This window comes from Perca fluviatilis, chromosome 8 (genome assembly GCF_010015445.1).
Source record: "Perca fluviatilis chromosome 8, GENO_Pfluv_1.0, whole genome shotgun sequence".
Lineage (NCBI taxonomy): Eukaryota > Metazoa > Chordata > Actinopteri > Perciformes > Percidae > Perca > Perca fluviatilis.
The window spans coordinates 27904595-27927194 of record NC_053119.1 but is presented as its reverse complement, the minus strand read 5'-3'; the positions used below and the strand labels follow the sequence as shown (position 1 = coordinate 27927194).

Genomic DNA, 22600 nt, shown 5'->3' with positions numbered 1-22600 from the left:
TCCAGGGGCCTGGGGAGCCGAGGGGTGAATAGAACCCTGTGGGCAGGCTGCCACCCCACATGATTGGTGCCCTTCGTCAATGAGGGAGTTTCTCTGAGATCTTTTCAAAAAACCCTCCATTGAAAAACGGGGGGAAAAAAACACTTTCTTCCCCTGAACCTCTTAAAGACACTAAGAAATCTCATTGCTTCAAATATTTCAACCAGAGTTTAAACCAAGTTTTGGTGGAAGTATAAAAGGCCTTTGCTAATCTTCAAAGTAACACTACAACATGCTTGTTTTATCACATTAAACACAATAAGCAGCTGGCTACTCAGCAAGCCTTTGAGTTTTACTGTTCTATCCCACATTGGAGGAAGGGGGGGGGGGTTAACTACGGGGGTAAACAAGCAAACAGGAAAGGCAGAATCGGAGTGAAGAGAGAGAACTTGAGCAGCAGCTCATAAGGCTGGCAGCCAATCATGGGTGTTTGGCCAAATAATCAACCCAACTCGGAAAACATTCCTATTAAAGCTGGGATAAATCAAACAAGATGCAGAAAGCACCAATGATCATCCAAACAAAACGAACAGGAACAGACAGAGGGACACGTCTCTTTTTCTTTGCTCCTTTTCTCTTTGCATCCGCAGTGTTACGTACAATGCCTAAATTAAGTCTTTCATGGCCATTTCATAACAAGCTAATTATCATGTCAAAGCAGAAGCTCTTACCTGTAGTATCTGGACTGTAGATAAGTGGAGCAGACTGCTTTTGACACATGGCTGGCTGAGCCAAAGTCAATGACTTTGACCCTGTAGGGCTGTCGAGACGGGTCCACGAGCATGATGTTCTCTGGCTTCAGGTCAGCGTGGATCAGGCCCAGGCTCTTCAGTTTCATTAGCGCCGTGGCCACCTGCTGCAGCACGGGTCGGATGTATTTGAGCGGCAGGGGGCTGAACTTGTTCTGCTTGAGGAAGTCGTACAGGTTCTGCTCCAGCATCTCAAATACCAGGCACGTGTGGTTCTTGTGCTGGAAGCACTCGTAGGCCCTCACGAAGTTGAAGTCATCTGCGCTCTCCGTGCTGAGACGTGCCAGGATGCTGACCTCGATCTGACCCTGCCGTGCATACGACGGGTGGTTTTTCAAGATCTTGATGGCCACGATCTCGTTGGTGCCCCTCTTCCAGCACTTAACCACCTGTCCAAAGGTTCCTCGCCCCAAGAACTCCAGCACTTCGTAGGTGTTGGTCATGGAGCAGAGCACCTCGTGTTGCACCAGCTGGTAGTCGCCCTCGCTGTTGGAGCCGCTGTTCTTGGACGTTGCGGTGGAGGTGGCGGTGGCCACCGTAGCCACCGTGGCTCCGCTGGCTGCACCGTTCTGGATCATCGGTGGGCCGTGCTCCTCGATGATGTGCACGCTGCTGTTGTTGTCAAGCTCCTCACTTTTGCGCTTAAGCCCGCATCGCTGGTAGGTGTCCAGGAGACTGACCGTGCTGCGGCGCGTCAGGTTGTGAACGCCAACCCCGCCACCCACACCGCTGCCGCCGCCGCCACCACTGCTGCTGCTGCTGCTGCCTCCACCCCCACTGCCCAGCAGAGACCCCACGGCCCCCGAAGTGCTACTGGCTGAGGCGACCACAATGTGGCCCGCGCTGGCTGGGAAGATGAGTGCCTGCTCGTAGGGCAGGGTGGAGCTGGTGACTTGCAGGGAGTTGTTGATGCCGAGGGGGCCACTAGCGGCCGACAAGTTCTTGCTGCTGTTGTGGCTGTAGACTTTGCTGTGTGTGCCGTACCCTGTCATATCCCAGTTACAACTCTGCTCCACCTTCAGTTTCTTCACGCTAAAGAAGGCACTTGATTGAAGAGTGTGAGGGGAGAACACTTGCACTTGCGAGGCCATACCTGTGACAAGAAGGGAGCAGAGGGGAGGAGCAAAGAGGACATGGGGGATGAAAGTGAGAGGTTAGGAAATTGAGAGTGAGACTGAAACACGAGTGGTAGCCAGTAGCTTTAAATAAAGACAGCTTGGGTCGGAGCAGGTCATTAAAACACCAAGCGTAAATGCTGATGCGTCGGCATGTTAACCTGCTGAACTCGTTAAAATCATATTAAAGTAGCAGGCATTAAATGGCCTTCAAAATGTCATGAAGCATTTGTTGCTTTGGCGTTAAATCGTTTCTATGTAGTAGGCCTACTGGCGTCTAGCTTTTTGATTCAGATACTGTGTCATTAAAACTGGTGGGAAAGGGATGTTGTTTATATTGTTATATAAGCTAGAAAGATAAGCAGGTTTAAATTGAATAGCGCTTAGGCAAACCACTGGTTCATGCAGAGGAAATGCCATTTCCCCACTGTTCCCATCTGCAGCAAAGTAAATAGGCTGAGAGAATACTCAAAGAATACCCTTCATTGGACGCTCCACAGAGAAAGTGGAGCAACACACAAAAAAAAAACAGGCCCACAAAAAAAAGTGTTAAGGAATGATTGCAATTTACTTCCTCACTACAGAACCCAGCCCTTGCATTAGTACACAATTACTCACTTGAGGGAAGGTGGTGGAAGACATTTCGTTTGAAAAACTGTGAGAACAGAAGAGGGGCGCCGAACGCCCTCTCAACTACAGATCCCGAAGACAACAAAACAAAGGCAAAACTGCAGCGAGGCTGTGCTCTGAACTCCTGGGAACGAGCTGCCTCAGAATAAGCAAAAGCTTCTCCAAGCAAACAACTGCCCTAAAATAGTCCCTTTCTTTATCTCCTGCTTTGCAAACAGTCTTGTTTGTAACGTTGAGATGATTATTACAGCACAAGGAAGGGTACACAAGACTTGTAGTGATGCTACTGTATGTTTAAACACTTTCCATTAAACCCCAAATTAGTTTACTGCTAACAAACTGAGAGCTACCACCTGGCCGTGCCAACGCCCTTACAATTGAGGCCTCGCTGTTGATCAAGTCATGCAGGAATCAAAGAAGGCTACGGTCGCAGCTCGCACACAAACACTAACACAACCAGTACATGCACAACAGCCGTTAAACTTTGTTTGCTGCTTTTGTGTGTTTAATAGACATCTTGAACGCTGGGAAGGTTGGTTCTGTTCAGAGATAATTAGAGGAGGATTTCCTTTCAAGATGGGAGGACTTCCATAATTGTGGGCTCTCTTCTGCAAACAGAAAGCGGAGAGGAGTGGACATGCCTGGTCACTTTGTCATTATTAGCCCTTTGAGTGGTGATGATGATTAATTCAGTAGGAGGTTGGCAGCCCTCCACTATACTTTGCCTCATTTGTGTTTTTAAACTCTCCTAACCTCTCTTCATCCTCTTTTTCTTTTTTCTTTTTTTTTTTTTTTTTGTCGCTGTGTGGCCTTGCTTGTACTTACTAGTTATCTGCGTGGTCATCTGGTCTTAGCCCTAATGCTGCAGGATTGGAGCTGCAGTGCACATTAGAGGGCTCGCTGTAAACCTGGCGTGTGTTGTGCAGAAGCTGATGCAGCATAGCACCTCCATGCCTCCTGTAATACTTATTTAAGCCTCAAACGTGATCTCTGCACATATGTGCTCCCAACAATAATTAAGCTATTTTTTTTTTTTTGTTGCTTTAGGTGGCCCACGCCTAACCACTTCCTGACCAGACCTGTAGGCTAGTCCAGAGAGGTAATGAAGATTGTCCGCTAGGCTATTAGGGGCAAGGCTCTCTGCTAATCACATAAGCCCCGAAGGCCAGATGTCACTCCTTGGATTACCAATTCCTGTGCCTGGACTTAACGCTAAAAATAATTTGAATGATGGGTTGCGTCACAGAACAGCGTCAACAGTGTGTGATTGAGAGCCTGACAGGATAATCACAGGCACAGACTGATGGACACAAAGATGGATGGACAGACACAGAGCTGGCTTGTTCCTCTTATGGAAAATTCCAGCATTACATATCCGCCAGCATGATTATGGATAGCTCGGGGTTTTACAAGGCCAGATCGAGGCTAGCTGCTCTTTGCATTAGCATCACATGAATTCCTCCTCAACCCTGATCTTAGTCACTCATTGACTCTCTGTCAGTTTTAACACTGTGGTCAAAGAGTTCACTTGATATTGCCTACGCGGTGCAATGAACTGAAGGCCACACATGTTTCCCTAAACTAGGGAAGCCTGTAAAATAACGCTGAGAAAAATATTTAGAAATGCATAGGAAATTCAGCTTAAGAAATTCTGCACAGCTGGTTTTTGCAACAACACTCAACAGCCAGCAGCATAGTTTAGAGCCCTGTGCGGAGAAGAGATAAGTAATTAAATGGACCAAAAGTAAGAGGTCAAATGGCTGGAATGTTATCTCATGACAACATACATAGGCAACAATGTGACCAATTGTACTTCATTGGGAAATTGGCTCAAGTTCTCATTAATCACTCTTCATCCAAACTGGAGTTCAAACATATTTATGATCTACAATCTGAACAACAAAATCCTCTATCCTGTTGTCAGAAACAACACAGCGCAAGAGACCTTCCCGTGAAAATGTCCTCTTGGAGTTTATTTGAATTTCTGAACTCTATGCCAAACAAAAAACTGTAAAGGTCCATTGTTGTACATTTACAATGTTGGAATGCCTTCAGTAGCCAAGGCTTTCCATTTAGCATACCTAAAGAAACACTCTGTGTCCCACATACTGCAATTAAGCATGCCAGAGAGGCATTTTCCACTGTTTACAGGCAGCATGTAAAAATGGTAGGAGTCAATGTTTTCAGAGAGATTACTTCTCTGTCCGGGGTTTGTTAATCTTCTTTTTGGGAGGATCAGGGCCGTTCTGCATGCCATGCTGGGTCTAGAGATGGACTGAAAGGGAGGGAAGAAGAATAGGGCATGGAGAGTGGGTCCACGAGTGGCCCTCACATTCTAGTCTGTGACCTGCTTCTGTTTACTCTCTTTTATTAAACCCGTCATTTATACTGCGCCAGCATGACAGAGAGTATTGATGAGGACGCCTTTAGACACCACCAAATCTGCCAAATAGTCCTTTGTAATTCCAAATAGTCTTTTAATATAAAAACCTGTTTATCGTTCAACTCATTCGCGCCTCTCCTCAAAGTTCTGCGCTTTATACGAATCATAAAAAAGATTTAAGGTTGAGATAAAAAGAAATGTAATGACAAAAATGCATAAAATCTGGCTTGTAAGTTTAAATATATACCCCAGCCATCACCAAGGAGAATATCTAGAGACCGCAGTCAGGTCTGTCTGGTTGATGTTTCCTGGCCTGGATATATTTGGACTACTTCCTAAGACCCAGGGACGGGGAGAAACTGGAAGATACCCAATGGCCCGGGCTGTTTGTTGCGCTGCAGGGGCCGGTGACAGGCTCGGTAAACACATGAATTTAAAGGTCCCATGGCATGAAAATTTCACTTTATGAGTTTTTTTTTAACATTAATATGCGTTCCCCCAGCCTGCCTATGGTCCCCCCAGTGGCTAGAAATGGCGATAGGTGTAAACCGAGCCCTGGGTATCCTGCTCTGCCTTTGAGAAAATGAAAGCTCAGATGGGCCGATCTGGAATCTTCTCCTTATGAGGTCATAAGGAGCAAGGTTACCTCCCCTTTATCTGCTTTGCCCGCCCAGAGAGGGCAACACGCGAGAGAGACACGTTGGTTTAAAACGAGCAAAGTGGCAGTTGGTCAAGGCCACACCCCCACCCTCCACCTTGCGCCACCCTCAATACAGACACATTAATGGCACATACTAAGGAAAGCTCATTGTGAGACTGGCTCTAGTGGCTGTAATTCTGCACCAAGGCTGAATTTAGGGAAAGAGACTTCAGATACAGTATTAGGGGACCACTAAGGTCTATATAAAAGCATCCAATGAGCACCATGTCATGGGACCTTTAATAAATAAATCATGTAGGCTATCGCGTTAGGTTCTTTAAAAAAAACAAAAAACGATAGCATTTAGCAGTGGGCTAACTTAACCATGACTAGCTCCGCCTGGACAAGCACTGCGTGACCCCTGAACTCTGACGCGTGATGACGTAGGACATCACGCATAACTTATTACACCACAGGCTACACTTGCCCAGGTAGAAGATGCGAGTGAGAAAGAAAGACAAATACATATATATATATATATGTACACTACCGGTCAAAAGTTTGGGGTCACTTAGAAATTTTCATTCCACTCCATTACAGACAGAATAGCAGCTGAGATCAGTTGCATTGTTTTTTTAATCAGGGCAGCAGTTTTCAGATTACATTACGTGCTTACATGATTGCAAAAGGGTTCTCGACTGTTGTAGAAAGAAGTGGCTGATCTTTAATGCAATATCTACATCGCCCATTATCAGCAACCATTCATCCTATGTTCCAATGGAACATTCTGTTTACTAATCTGATATAATTTTAAAATTCTAACTGAGAAAACATTGGAGAACCCTTTCGCAATTATGTAAGCACATAAAGTAATCTGAAAACTGCTGCCCTGGTTAAAAAAACAATGCAACTGATCTCAGCTGGTATTCTGTCTATAATGGAGTGGAATGGAAATTTCTAAGTGACCCCAAACTGTTGATATATATATATATATATATATATATATATATATATATAAAAAAAAAAAAAGCTATAAAAGCTGACACAGCCGAATGAGCCAAACTTGTTTATGATTAAAACAAGCTTACGGCTTAAGAGTGAAGGTACAGAAGAAGCGACAGAAGTTGATGGTGACTATGAGACAGGCATGCTAGCTTAGGCTACAATGCCAAGATGTAAGTTGTGGGGAAAAAACTTATTTGCACTGAATTGGAAATGATGATGTTCTTGAAAAATACACTGTGAATAACAAGGTTGTAGAGAATAGTGCACTATAGCGGACTTACATAGTAAAGTTATAATTATATATCCCTCCAGTATAATAGGTTATGAACTAAAGCCTAACTGAGGCCTAATGACTACCGACGGAGACGCTCTGATGACTCTGTCTCCTTACTGGACATCCCAGTGTCCGCAGGACTGGAGGGTGAGCGGAGGGTGGGCCAAATCGCTGGCTAATGAAATGACTTCTGACTGTCTAGACAAAGCATTATCTCACCCTTCGCTGCTGTTTGCACGTGGGTGTTGGAGCACTGCACTGTGGCGCTACTTGCCGCACCTCCATCACTTTTCTGAACACCCTGTCACATAGAGATGGAAGAGAAACTAAAGGAAAGACCAACGTAATGTGTCTCAGTAAGGTAATGGGTCACCAGAACAGCTTCAACTCACCCTCAGATTCTCCAAGGAAATCTTGTGGAGGGAGACACCATTCTTCCAAAAGACATTCACTCATTTGGAAGTGCAGTTTCTTACGTGTCAGCCCAAACTCTCCCATACTGTAGATGTTTTCGGTACGGGAGACTGCAAAGGCCACTGCGTATGACTCACGTTGCGTCATAGAGCAGTGTCAACCCTGTGTGACTGAGAGCCTGACAGGATAATCACAGGCACACAGACTGATGGACACAAAGATAGATGGACAGACACAGAGTTGGCGTGTTCCTCTTATGGGAAATTCCAGCATTACATATCGGCCAGCATGATTATGGATAGCTCGGGGTTTTACAAGGTCAGATCGAGGCTAGCTGCTCTTTGCATTAGTACCCCTACACTATGGAAGCCTCTAAAATAAAGCTGAGAAAAATATTTAGGAATGCAAGGGACATTATTGAAATTCAGCTTAAGAAATTCTGCACAGCTGGTTTTTGCCACATCTGTTTTGTACTCAAACCATTTAGTGAGCCACATTTGTTTCTTAACTTATTTTTTTTTTCAGCTTTTCTTTTCATTTGTCACCCATTTGTATCTACATGTACATGGGCATCATGGCCAACAGAACCACTGGTGGAAAACCTGTAGCGAGGACACTGACTTTGGAGTTAAACACAACAGTTGAACGCACCACTGAGGATGAACATATTGTCCACACAGAGAGTCCTTCCTGCCTCCTGCCTAAGTTCTGCTCTCAGTAGGGGAGCTGGAGCTTGACACTACGTAGTCCCCCTCTCTCTCTCTCTTTTTCTCTCTCTCTCTCTCTCACACCCGGCCACTATTGACCATCATGCCTGCCTTTTTAGCTCTCTCATCTCTGCTTATTTATAGAATAATGCATCAGACGAGCTCGCGGGGAGATGCTGTCATGCAGGCTTCTGCTCCAACAGCCTTTATGCTCATCCTGACCACAGTATTTGACCAGTCGGAATTGGCTCGCCATGTGTTTCTCCGCTCTGTTACAAACACACAAAAGAGGGAAAATATCCATCTAGCATATTGACAGCGTACGAGGAAATGTGAATGCTGTTTTGACGGACACATACAGGGCTTCTTATCTCGGAAATCAGCAACATGCCCGCTGTAAATGTGACACTCCCTCAACTCTCCCTTTCCTGGAAGCAAACAGCCAAAGACACAACATGTTGTGCTGGCAGTGAGATAACATGTGTGGTCAGCACTAATCCAAATGCACACGCATAGATACTTAAGCAAGAACACACACACACACACACACACACACACACACACACACACACACACACACACACACACACACACACAGGAGCACCAATACCAAGAGGCCCGTACAGCCACACACATTCACATCCGTCGGTGTGGCGGTTATAAACTTTCTTTTATAAACTAAGCAATAATAACTTAAATCTAAAAGTAAAGCTGCAAACCTGCTCTCCTGGGTAACTGTCAGTAGATAAGGAGGTAAACATTAACGTTGTAAGTGTGGTCGTAAAACGACTGGTGTTAGAAAAACCCTGCCTTGTTTATACTGCCAGGTCAGCCTAACCAGGCGCTGAACCGAGGCACAGGGGTGGAGGAGAGAGGAGCGGGAGATGAGGAGGAGGAGGAGGAGGAAGGGGTGGCAGAGTGGCTCTGCTTGAACTGGCTTTCTTATTAATCAAATCACGAGTGTAGCAAAGCACAGCACCCAACTTCCTTCCCACCAAGAAAGAAAGAAAGAAAGAAAGAAAGAATGAAAGAAAGAAAGAAAGAAAGAAAGACAGAAAGACAGACAGACAGACAGACAGAAAGACAGACAGACAGACAGACAGACAGACAGACAGACCGAAAGAAAGAAAGAAAGAAAGAAAGACAGACAGACAGAAAGACAGACAGACAGACAGATAGACAGACAGACAGACAGAAAGAAAGAAAGAAAGAAAGAAAGAAAGAAAGAAAGAAAGAGGCCTTGTAATAAATGCCCTTGCTGCAGCAGAAGTAAAACATTGAGAGTGCAACAGAAAAACAATTTGTTCTGTGCAGAAGTCGTGTGTGTGGCAGCATAAAATGAGAACTGAAGAGGGCTGAAAACATGACCAACCATAAACCAAAGGCCCCTGTTGATTCACGACTCAGCTGCACTACCATCACCGTCCACTGTATGCGTCTTGCTGTGCTGCTCGTCGACTACAGTTGCAAACAGTGCTGGGCCACGCAGGGACACACACCTGATAACACAGCCGTTCTCCAGAATGCTTATCATGTGCACACAGTACGAAACGCCCCGCTACACCACACTTCCTCTTATGTCATTAGGATCAACAATGACAGCTGGACACAATGGACTATAACTGAGATCAACATACGAGAAGTGCAGGCAAGAAACAGTAACCCAACACAGACAACATTAGGGGAGGACACACCTGATGAGTACAACCTACAGACAAAGTATGAGGTTTTTAGTGTGAACATCTGGCGGCCTTGTTTGCTGCCCTTGCAACGTAGCGCAACCTGAGGTTTTGAAAGGATGGCACTTCAGTATGTGAAGGACAAAAGCCGGCGATATGCAAACACAAATTGAAATACAATGATGCCGACGTTCACACAGGGACACACAAACACACAAACACAAGGAGCCGGGTTCCTGTAAGCTACAGGAGTAGAATGAGGTTTTTCAGAGATGGAGACTTTAATTTTATTTCTAAAGGGTGTAACCTCTTCCTGGACACACACATATAATTATATTGTCAGACAAAAACGATCAACTGTCAGAGAAAAAAATGTAACAAAGGAATTTAAATATAAATAATAATCCACCATGATTTTCATTCCGTGTGATCCCTAGTTAATTATACGTGGGTTGCCTTATGTATTCCAAACAGTTATTCAGTTTGTGAGGGTCAGATTTGTATTAACCCCACTAATATGGTTATCAAATCTAAAGTGTTATGTGAGTTAATAGTCTTCACTCGTCACTACATTTTTGGAGTACTATTTGCGGTTGGTAAACTATTGATTTGGAGCGCAAAGTAAGAAAAGTCAAACAGCGACAGTAAAAGCTGAAGGCAAAGACGGAGACAGTCGCAGGGAAAGATGTCAGTTGGGGGGAACACTGCATGATGGCCCCACCCTGCCCGGTTTTTGGGTGTGTTCTCGAACTTAGGGGTCAAAAGCCTCTTTCCGACCAAGTAGTTACAGGAACGTAGTTATAGGAACAGTCCACTTCTAAACAGTTCTACTAACTACTCTCCCCCAAAACCGGTCCATTTGCATTCACACTGGCCTTGTGTCCATAAGAACTGACCTTTTGTTATTATAACACAGCCATCTAACCACCACTATGCGGAAAAGGGAAAAGACCCTGCCCTGAAGTAGGAGCTGAAAGGGTTACAGGAACTGCGGCCAGAGGAACTTAATAATCCCCAAATTGGTCCAGTCGGAACACGAGAAAAAAGGGCTTTAGGAACGTTAGGTTCTAGGAACTGCAAAAATCCCTCCGGTCGGAAAAGGGCTAAAGTCTGCAACTGCATGACTATCCGATAGAGACAGCTGCAATAATGCCTGACTTCTGCTCGTTGGATGCATACATCACCGAGCGCACAACTCTCTGCACGTGTGCAGAATTTGTGTGTGCACATGACAGTAGGCGTATAACCACAGACATGCCTCTCTGCCATATTTTTACAGTATTTCTATTTCTGAGACTCCACGTGTGTGTGTGTGTGTGTGTGTGTGTGTGTGTGTGTGTCTTAGCACATCTTAGTTGTGTAACAACATACATGAAACCACCACCCAAAAACAGACACACACACACACAAACAGAGGGACTAATCTGATGCCCCACCCCTTCAAAACGCTGCGATTAACCCCGACAACAGAGGAACCAGTCCAACCTGCGAAGGCACCTGGGGACCAATCACACACAGGCAGGGCCACCACTTCCTGTATTTCCAAAACACTGTATTCAAACAGCAAACTGATAGGGATGTCTAGTTTAAAAAAAAAAATTAAAAAAAATAGAGGAATGTGTTGCTAGGAAAAGATATTCATGAATCATTCCCCACAGAGTTTTTTTTTTTCTTGTTTGTTTTATGCACAGCTGATAAAACAAACCAATGCCTGGCTGTTACTTTCAGCTCTCGGTTACGTGCAAGTCGTCGGCTTGAAACCAGGATGGCGCAGGGTGTTCTTGAATGACAAGATGTGACACACAGGCGAGTCCATGTGTTTGATAATGATTAGCGCTGAGGCTGGTGCATGAGGCCCACTTTTAACTGCCTCAAAGATGGCAGAAGATGGAAGAAGAAACACGCAACTTCTATCCATTTCACATCAGAGCTCTTTATAACCCCCACATGCGGTTGGCCTTCTGCTCCCCTGTCTCCCCCAGTATACCCCACCTCCCAGTGCTATCAAATACAAGCTGGAGATGGTGCACATGCCTCCCCAGGCGACAAGAGTGTGTGGTATTTCAGCGGGGTGTGTGAAGCTGCTGCTTGGGGCCTATTAAGGCCACAGATCAGACTAATTTAGACTACAGATGCCTTTTTTTTCCCTCCCTCTAAAATGCCTCAACATGCACTCCTGCTTTCATGCTGCAGGTGACTCATCCATATACATTCTTGATAACTTGTTTTAATCTCCTAATCTCTCTTCATCATCTTCCTTTTAACCTTCTCTCTTTCTGTAGCTTCTCTCATTCTGTCTGTCTTTTCTTTGACAAGGTACGCCCACCGTGCTATGTATTCAAACAGCTTTTAAAAGATTATAGCACACATACTCACATACTCACATACCATATGTGTCCTTAATCCAACTGACAGTGTGTCGTAAACATGGCTGTTGAGTCTTTTTGGCCGCAGAGCTGAGGTATTAAACATGGCTAGCCAACTCAGCCCTCTGCGTCTGATTCAGCGTGAAAATCACGGCCTTAGCCGATTATATTTACAGTGTCCTCACAGTCGCAAATAGCAGCCAAAGCCAGGCAGGAAATGGCTATTCTGACCATCAGTTTAACACCCACACATTAAGCATATGAGAAATACACATTTGAATTGGCTTGCATAAAAGGTTAACACCTTCAAAAGGAGAAGAGAAGTTGTTGTTATTTTTAACGACAAACTTTGTTTAGCAAATTACAGGAACCAAGATCCATCTACTGTACATATTTGCAAGTTTGGGTATGTTCCTGTGGCCTGAGCAGTTTCTAAACCTTTTTTAAATTTTTTTACTGATTTTAACAGATGGAAAGGATGACCTGTGGGAAGCCAGTACATAATAATTCATCATACTATAAGATGCTTTACTGTGAATAAAGATAGGAATGCTACTAGTATGTTAGCCTAGCTGTGGGTATTTTTTTGTCCAGGCTATTCAAATGTTGAAAGGATCTGAATGAGGTTCATGTTACTGAAATGGATGCCACTTAACGCTGCCATGTTTGTGCCAAATGTCTTTATGTTTAATGTGTATGAATGCAGAACTCCTCCTGACACGTTGTCTCATGTCTCCCTAATGAGGTAAAAAAAAAAAAAAAGTGCCTGGCCTGGACCGCTCTGGAGGTGTAAAGAAAAGAGAACAGGTCCACAGCTAAAGGTCAACTTTTGGCCTTTTTCTGGGCCAGCTTCTCTTAAACTGATGGAGGTGGTGGAAGCATGTTTGTGTGTGTTAGCAGCTGCTGGGCTCTGTCACAGGTCCAAGATGTAAGGAGTAGACAGGTTAAAGGAGACGAGGGGTGAGATCTACGACCCCCAACGCCACAAAATCCCTCTTAGACAACTGACCCCCACACCAACCGCTAAACCCCCACCCCAAGCTCCCCTGACCTCTGGCAGTGCCCCTGAGGCCCATGGGCCCCCGACAAGAGGTTATTCATCTCTCCACCCCGGCTCCACTGCCTCCCTCCCTCCATTTTCTGCCTTCCTTTTTTCAATCTCTATCACTCCCTGTCTCTCTGCCATTCTCCCTCTCACTCTCTGTCTCTCAGGCTGAATGGAGGGGTCAGTTCAAAAGGCTGCCAGGCGGAGCTGCTGGCTGGCCATGATGGTGCCTGAGGCTTTGAAGTGCGGAGTGGATCTAAAAAGGTGTGTAGCCTGTTTTTTATGCTGCAACACACTTGCAGCCAGAAACATAAACGGGCACCGCTATTGCTTCCTGAATTCTGTTTAGTTAAGTTTCCCATGAATGCATACTTAAGTTTTATAATAATGTAGGCCATACTTATACAAGGAGTGTATGAGGAACATTTTTAGCAATAAATGTCACTACTGCTTTTGTTTTGTGAGCACTAGAGTTCTTCAAAGCTAAGCAAAGAGTGCATGCTTCCACTCTACTAAGATAAAACGACTGAAAAAAGCACTTTGTTGGAACTTTCAGAATAAAATATATACCTATAATAACAGCGCATACTTCTACTATAAATCTACTTAAATAAAATGGCTGAAGAAAGCCTTTGTTGAAACTGGATTTCTTCAAACATTTCTGAAGATCCTAAATATTGCATTTATGAATAAAAAAAGCTTCAAACTGCCATTAAGCAACCATAATCATTCACTTATGCTGCAACTGAATGTTACTAAATGTCTTCAAAGCTCTTTAGGCAGCTGCGAGAAAATATTTCTTACAGTTAGGCCATTCAGCGTTTTCTCGTTTCAGTACTGCAGTGGTATCAGAGGAGCCACAGGATAGACTAATTGAATGAATTACTTTTTAACATCTATTTCTCTCTCTCTTTCTCTCTACTTTATCCCTTAAAAGCTCACGAAAGCTTGGTTTCCAGGCTTCAGTGGTAACGAAGAAATCATTTTCTTCCCATAGGTGAATATCAAATAGATATAGAGACCACTCTACTACATTTCATGACTATAATTCTTAAAACCTCTGACTGCTTGCTACAACACACTTTGTCACATGCACCTCCTGCCTCTTTTTGACGTGTAACTTGTCAGTTTACTATGTAGAAAACAGAATCCCTGGTCTGAACCAAATTAAGAAAAAAAAAGACATCACTTGAGAGGGAGGGACGCTTCGCTGTAATAGTGGCCGCCACATTTTATTTCCATATCTGGATAACGTGGGGATGTGTCATCACAACTGCTTTCAGGGTAATAGAATAATCACACAGCATGTAGAAAAAGAAGGGGGGGGGGGAGTTTGAATAAGAAGATGAGAAGTGGAGTATGATTGTATGTGAGAAAGAACATGAGAGCAAATATTGCACAAATAGCAAGCGGATGAAAAAGGAAAAGGGCTAAAGCTGCTCATTTCCATGCCTGTTGACTCTTTTGACTACCTCGGTCCTCGTCTGTTGCCGTCTTGCCTCCTGGCTCTGGACAGAAATGTGCTTGAGCGCTCGTCTGAGCTTTGAAGTCCTTTGGCTATCAGCCAAGCGTGGCGCTGTACCTGCAGCCATCTGTGAAGGGGCCGCCAGCAGCCACCTATTGCTCCACTTCCCTTCCATGACCGAGAGGGGCCGGAGCCAGGAGTGGTGATGGGGCTGGCCGTGGCATTTAGTCCACATTGGCTGGACATGGCCGAGCCCATAGCTGTGTCTGTGTCGATGAATATGAGAAAAACCTCAAGAAAACACCTCAGTGCCCTAATCTTACTGTGTAATTCAATCCTTCGCTGCTCATTTCAATATTGGTCTGTAAACGCTCCCCCTCTCCTTCTCTATCCTTCTCTATCCCCAAAACACACACTGTCTCCTTCACTCGGAAGAAGAGGAAGCGTGTGGAGGTTATGAAAGGCTTGATTAAAAACCGAAAACCATTTCTCACTCCGCGCTTCGTGTAATATGAAGAGACGGTTAGGATCTTTTGTTTAGATGAAGTGGCTGTGAGTGGAGTAGTTGTGTAGTAGTTGCCTTCACCATCCCACTGTAGTACCTTACATCATCTGTTGTCTTTGCACCACATTCAAGGCTTTGTTCAACTTTTTCCATTTTTTTTTTTTTACAAGCTTCGCATGTGCATGTGCAATGTGACGTGTCAAGTTGAAAGGCCAAATTAGCCGATGATAAATACAGCCAGCAGCGGCAGCTCTCTTCCAGAGAGTGCGATGTCAAATGGACTGGTATGGGAGGGGGGCACAATACAAACAATAGGATTAGGACCTGGGGGGACAATGTGTGCCACAAACAAGCTGGTGGTTTGGTTTGGGGGGTTAGTGATGGCAATAAGACAAGCCAGGGGGGACTGAGTGAGGCGGGAAGCGATGGGGGAGTCTGAGGGCTTTTGGATGGGGGTCATGATTAGGGAGAACAAAAAGCTACAGTAGTTAGACCTCTTCTCAAACCAGCCTCCTCTTACACACACGCACACACACACACACACACACACACACACACACACACACACACACACACACACACGGGCCTTCCAATCTGGCCATCAGGCTGTTGCTGAAGTGTCACATGGGCACCATGTGTGCTGGCCAATGGCCTCTCGGCTTATCAACAAATGGGATGGAAGGACAGATAAAAGATAGGTGTGGGGGTGGGGCAGGGTCGTTGGCGAATAATGATTGCAAAGTGCATTGCAATATACCGTATGGCATGCGTGTAAAATGTAGAACATGCTCATGCTGCACTGTGCAATATTATTCACTTAAATATAGATAGACCTTCAGCATAGTGAGTGCCCTTTATTCTAAAGGAATCTCTCTGTAATTATTTCTTAGCAGGGCCAAGTTAACAAAAGACCCCATTTACTCTGTGCTGTGTTGAGAAGCAGTAAAATGTGGAACTTTGTTTGAACCGTGGCTTTCATAGCAGATCAAAGCAATGGACTTGTCATAAGGTGCGGAGAATCTCAGCACTTTTTCACAGACGCTACTCTCCTCCTCGCTGTGGAGCGGCTATTCCATTACTTTTAGCAAGAGGAAGTTATCTAGATTTAAGAGGGACATTCATCTTTTTTTCGTCTCTCACGGCGATCCTCATCCTCAAACATGTTTGAGGTAATATGTGGCACCCCACTAGGAGCAAGAAAAATGCTACCAAATCCATTTAGAGAATAAATGACACAGTCAGCTTTCAAAGAATTACAAAACTGTGGGTTGTGTGTGCTAATTCCATTGATCAAGGGTCACGTGATGTGTTTTAATCAAGTTGTTCAATGCAGATATCTCATATTTGCAACTTAAATCCATATAGACGTTTATATTACAGACTAGAAAGTAAAGCAACGTTTAAGATGCCTGCTGCTACACTACTTTCCTCCTTAACCGGAGCCTGGAATCGTTGCACTGCTAGGCCGAGCCAGGGGCAACTGTTCCATGCAGGCTGACACCATACACAGTGTGAAACAACAGTGCAGGGAAAAAAAGGGCCTTCACACATGCATGACAACCAACACGGAAATGCCTTGTGTAAGCAGTCGACAGGGTCGAGGCTCCATCACAGCCAGCCTCCCCCCCACCCCCTTCCCCTTCAATAAAAAAAACAAAACAACTAATGTCAGCAATTGATGTGGTCTCCCGCTTCAAGGACCTTGGAGCCCGGCTTTCAGAGTTGTTTCCGAGAGACGTCTGAAACATATGGCAGAAGCACTAAAACAGGAGGCTTATTGACTGAAGAGAAAATGAGAATTGCAAAGTCCCCTTGCATCTCAATTGAATTTCCTCCAATGTAAAACAATAAATAAATAAAAGAGCCAGAAGAATGATGTGCTGGAGTACTGCAGGCAGTTTTACTCCAGAGAAATTTGTGCTGAAAAGAGTATATGAAAAGTTGAGCCTGTTGAAATAGCCTGAAGTATTCTGCTCATAGTCAAGGCTGGGCCTCCTGTGTCAGACTGGCCTCTACTAACCTGTCATTTCTGTTCAGATTCATCTGTTTCCAAAAACCCTCAGATCACACCTGTGAACTATTTCAGCACATCAGAGAGCTCCCATATTGCCTTGTCTTCAACTGAGAGCTACACACACACACACACACACACACACACACACACACACATACACACACCTCATCTCACACAAAACTCACATTCTATCTCCCTCAAAAGCCTCAGCTTCTTCTACTAAATGCTTCAACAAATCAATAGCACAAAGGATCCCCGAACACTGGATTTCTTTTCCTTTTCAGATAAGAAGCGTTGAATAATGCAAAAGCGATACTTGTAAAGACAGCTTATCCATTTTCATCGTCACCCTTCCAAACAAGTCATGAGGTGATGCATCAGGTCAACAAACCGCTGAGTGACAGTTCAAAAAACAAGAGATAAACATTCACAATGGCACCTACAAGGATTTGCAGAGCGAAGACTGTTGTTTCCTGTGAACTATTTAACTATCAGCCCATCTCTTTCTAACTGTTGAGCTATCCTCTCTCCCCAGGCCTTTCTCGTTCTCCGCAGCGGACAGTGAAAAGCTAAACACACCACCCTGCTTGTCATAACAGTCAGGAAGAGAGACCCTCCTCGGTATCCCCCAACTCTGCTACAGGGCTCGGCCCTGCCCTGCCCCCCCCAAAAGGCCCCCAGGGTTCTTCCTGCTATTCTAATCAAAGTTTAAAAAGCTGCAACCTTGGAGTCTAAGTCTGGGTCGTGGCCTGCGAGGAAGATATCAATCAAGCGGGTCCAAGCAAGCGTGAAGGGAAGAGGAAGGGAGACAGAGACAGAGTTGAGTGCAGTATCTGAGAAAGTCTGTCCTTCTGTCCTCAGAGGAGTAACATGCCCTCAAACGAGGGCACTGTTCATTCCCCATACCTGGAAACCACGGGGTAATACAAAGTCGGCATTAACACATAATGGCCGTGTGGATGGAGAAAACATTAATCTGCCTGTGATGCTGCAGCGCCTGTCACCACTATCATCATCAGCCTCTGAGTCATACTCTGTCCATTTTTCCATGCGTGAATGAATGAATCCTCTCTGGAATAGTACTGGTAGACCTGTGAGACGCAGATCTGCAAATGAAGTTGCCCAGCTCTGCAGCAGCCGTCTTAATCATCTCGCAGGGCTGCCCTGCAAATGGGTGACAGCACATGTGTTGCGGGCGCATACACAGATAGAGACAAATGCATATGCAGGCATGAGCACACCACAACACCAATATCTAGAGAAGAGGGCAGGCAGGGTTTGGCGGTGTGTGAATATTAGCTTTTTCCACAGCTGGGGGCGGCTGGATCTGCTCCGTTCATCAGACATCCATCAAGGTGTCAGTTCGGGTTATGAGAGCAGGCTCCCAGGGTGATCAGACCGCTGCCCTGCCTGCCAGCAGGACCGCCTGATATGGCCTTCTGTCCGGGCCAAGAAGGACCAAAGGCAAACATTTAAAAAAAACAGGAACCAGGACAAAACCATAACCACTTGACATTCCTGAAAATCTCCAGCGTGGTTAAACAAATAATCCTTAATTAGTGATTATGAATGTGAAAGCAAACTTAAACAAATCCTCTCCGAGTTTAATTTGAAACTACCAAAAGGATAGTATTTAATCATATGGATTGAAGTTATTAGTTGCCCTGTAGCCGAGGGTGAGTAATCACCATAGTAGCCAGTCTCAGTGTACGTGAAAGGGCCCCCCCCCCCAGACCTTTTTTTTTTTCCACCGGAGACCTCGGTCATTTCCATGACTGCTCTACATAACAGGCCTCTCCAACACTGAGGAGGACAGGCAAGGTAATTAATTCCCCCTGTCGCCTCTGTCTCTTCTCTTCTCCTCCTCTACGCAGCGCAGGAAAAAGCCGGGGAATGTAATTTACACTAATTACCTTTTGCATAGGAGTCTCATTTCAACTTTCCTTTTCATGTTGAAACGCCGTCGTCTCAGGCTATGCCTATAAGCTTCAACGCCCCTAATGAAAAATCACTACAATATTCCTCCAGCGACATAACAGCACTTAGTGAGGAGTTGGAAGCAACCTTATTGTTGTTCATGATAACGGTGTCTTTCTTTAGCAGCCTATTACCTAACCGAAACATTCCTATAAGAACCCACTTTTGCTTGTGATATTTCTACAGCGCCACTTTAAAATGTGTAGTTTTACTTTTCAATAGTTCTTTTTCTCAACGGTAGTTTTGAATAGAAAACAAGGGGTTCCCTTTAACACCAGCAGAGGGACTATAGAGTTGACAAGAAGATATCAAACATAAGGCTGCTCAAAAAACTAATATTGGAAACATCAAGGGTCATCATTTGCTTTGTGCTACTATTGAGTTTGCATAAGCTTTTGATCAGCATGTAAACCTGTGTTTCCTTTGGGAATACTGTCAGAGGTTAACTGTCTTATTGTAAGGCTATATGTCAGAAAAAGCATCTCTACAGGCTACAGTAAGTATAGCCTATACTACATCTGAATGGTACATTACTACAGAGGAATTAAATTAAATTAAATAATTAAATTATACCAATGACCCTGTTTTATCATACCATTTAACCTCACGGCAGCTATTATTTGTGTAGTTGCTGTACCATTCACAGACCCCAGATCATGCACGGATTATAATGGGCCGCTTGCACTGTAACATTTATAACCCACCTTGCAACGACATTGCAAAGCACGCACATTGTTTGTGTGTGAATGACTCTCTTAGAATATATATATATATATATATATATATATATATATATATATATATATATATATATATATATATATTAAAAACCTGTATGACAGAAGCAAAAATTTAGAGAAGCATGCGGGGTAGCATTCTCTCAATTGGATTAGTCACAGCTACAATGCTGCAGCGATCGCGAATATACGCTGTATTTAAGCTTGCCTTTGGTTTCCCGGAAGGAAAATTTGAATCAATTCACAAGAGAGGCACTGAAAGATCTAAAGTCACTCGGTGTTAAGATTGGTGTGAAAAAAAAAATGAAGATAGAAGAATGAGAGTGAATAGGCTAGAGGCGACAATCGGTGCGATCGCTCTCCGACCTTCTTTCATTCCTTCTAGCCTATATAATGTGTACCAGGAACAAACGTGAGGACAAAACATAACATTTACAACATGCCGACTACTGTATGTGAAACATATGCTTGTCTTTGACCTTATTCGGGAGGGTTTTGCTGCTTTATCAGCGCTATTTTAACGGACCCAGCTCAGACTGGTAGCGGAGTATTTACTCCTATTATTTAACTGGGACTACCAGCACTAATGCACAGTGCTGCAGGGTTTTTTGACAGCCGACTTGAAGTAGGTTTAGGTAGCCTGATATAATGTGAATATAGCATATACGTTTAATGATTATTTTTTTTACTGAAAGAGGAAAGGGTGCAACGCACCTCTCTCTCTCTCCGTTTCAGCCACAATTCAATCGTATTACAATTGATACAGTAGGCTCGGACAGTGACAGAGCTCCGCACAGGGAGAGAGAGCGAAAAAAAACCAAAAAAAACCAGCACATTTCCAAAAGCATCTTACCTTCGTATACAGGGGCCATCGGTGCAAGGGTTTCTGTTATTCATGGCAAAAAAATAAAGCGAGATTTCTGTTCAAAACTCAATGAAAATCTGCCATCTTGAAACACTGATGAGAGAGTCGCCGCGGTCTCCTGCATTACTGGCCCAGTTCATTAGTGAGGAAAATGCTCATAATTCATATCCAGGCGTTTCCAAGCGTAGGGTCCGATGCGAGGGGAGAGCGACAGAGACGAGAGAGGCTGTGCGAGTCCAATCCCACCGGCGGTGTCTTACTGGAGGCTCAGATGATGAGCCGCGGTGACAGGTTTACTTCAGCTATTGTGCGACATGTCTGTGGAGTGAGAGGAGTCTCTGCAAAAGTTGCGTTGGTCAGAGCGCAGCGAGTTTGGTGTACAGTGAGCGAGTCGAGCGTCGAGCGAGTCGATCGGAGGCGACGAGGAGCTACGCATCACTCTTCTGGGGTCCAAAAACAAATTGACTGGAATGAAAATAAGAATCCTATCATCGTTATCATTTCCATAAGAATGTCATGAATACAAATTAGAACAATAAACAACAAACGGGAAGAAAGTGAAGAATAAAGAGAGCATTAGAGTGTCAGCCATAGTTTATTTCTATGACACAGAGGCAGATCAAAGGGCTTTGCATAAGGCGAAGAAATACATTAGAACAAGATTTAAAACACAATAAAAGGGGAACGTTAAATGCTTAAGTAAAATAAAAATGTATATAAAAACATTAAAAAAAAAGATAATAAGGGTTTTCTTCTCCCTGCTCCTTTTTGATGTGGAATGTGTAATACTTTTTTAAATATTGGCTATTGCTAATATATTGTGTTGGAAGTGCGCACTGACAGTTAGGCTGCATGATAACCTACTGATGGTAATAATAACGAATAATAATAATAATAATAATAATAATAATAATAATAATAATAATAACACATTCAGAAAAATATGTATAAGTATAGAAATCAACAGGCTGCTTAATGTTAAATGATGTAGGCCTAGTTATTTGGACATGATGACTGTTCCGCGGTTGTCAAACAGCTGTCGACATCAGCCGTGCACAGATGGCTCTGGCCGTGCAAAGTGCATCTGGATTGGATGATTCTGCGGGTGTTTGGCCATGCCTGCGTGAGGCTGAAGCGCTCCTACAGTAGGCTACAGTGTGACGACATGAGGTTTTTGCACAGAATCAACTGGAGCGGAATCGGATTACATAGGCTCACACAAATGTGAGTAATCTGTCATTTACCAGCGAACCTAAAATGCACTCACAGCAATATGCAACACCAAACCTCTAAATGAAACACGTCGATATAGACATGTGGGGCGGTTGTTAATATAGCAGTGCATTAGAGCAGAGCCGTTTCACCTTACAGCCTACCAAAGTACACTCAGCTGAAAATACATGTGAAAGCTGTACATGTCTCAGAAGGGCTTTGATCTCAACATTGCAGGACAAAATAATGATCACAAAGTTCCATTGTCTTACTGTGACAAAAACTATCAGTGATGTTCCGTCTTCAGCAGGCACTGTGCATGCTTTAAGCCGTTCAGCTTTGCAACGAGTTATGCAATTACTCATTCAGTTTAAGTGTGTGACATGGCCTTTTCGCCTGCACACACGTCACATAGAGCTGACCACTGCAGAACAGGACATAACATGGTGTCTTTGAGGGCCGCGGGGTGTGTGCAGAGTAGACCTGCATTGTTTGGCATTAAAAACATCCAAGTAATGCAAATCTCCCATCAGCAGTGCATTGTTTATTTATGATACTTCCTCAACAAAAGCCACTGGAATGTTCCTAAAGGGACCTACTGACTGAAAGTATGCTGAGCATGTAAGATGTAACAACATTGGAACAATGTGGACTGAAATACAGTATAAAAAAAACATAATATGTTTAGGCCCTTTATTAATCCTACACTGTTTTACACTATGGTGCAGTGTGTATAGTATTCTTCTCATTACTTTGTTTTATTATCATGATTTTATAGC

At 44.1% G+C, this 22600-nt stretch overlaps 1 protein-coding gene across 7 annotated transcripts in view; it reads right to left on the bottom strand.

The window, feature by feature from the left end:
- The window catches only part of hipk2 (homeodomain interacting protein kinase 2), a 76075-nt gene extending 55108 nt beyond the window's left edge, over positions 1-20967 (bottom strand). For all 7 annotated transcript variants that reach the window (XR_005640077.1, XR_005640078.1, XR_005640079.1 and 4 more), the window contains exons 1-2: positions 20598-20967; positions 711-1881 (exon numbers count right to left, since the gene is read on the bottom strand). Coding sequence is in view for 4 of the 7 variants with exons in the window: in XM_039809030.1 (XP_039664964.1) it covers positions 711-1881; positions 20598-20616 (1190 nt within the window). In the remaining 3 variants the exon portion in view is untranslated. The remainder of the gene's footprint in view (positions 1-710; positions 1882-20597) is intronic.
- Between the last annotated feature and the right edge of the window lie 1633 nt (positions 20968-22600).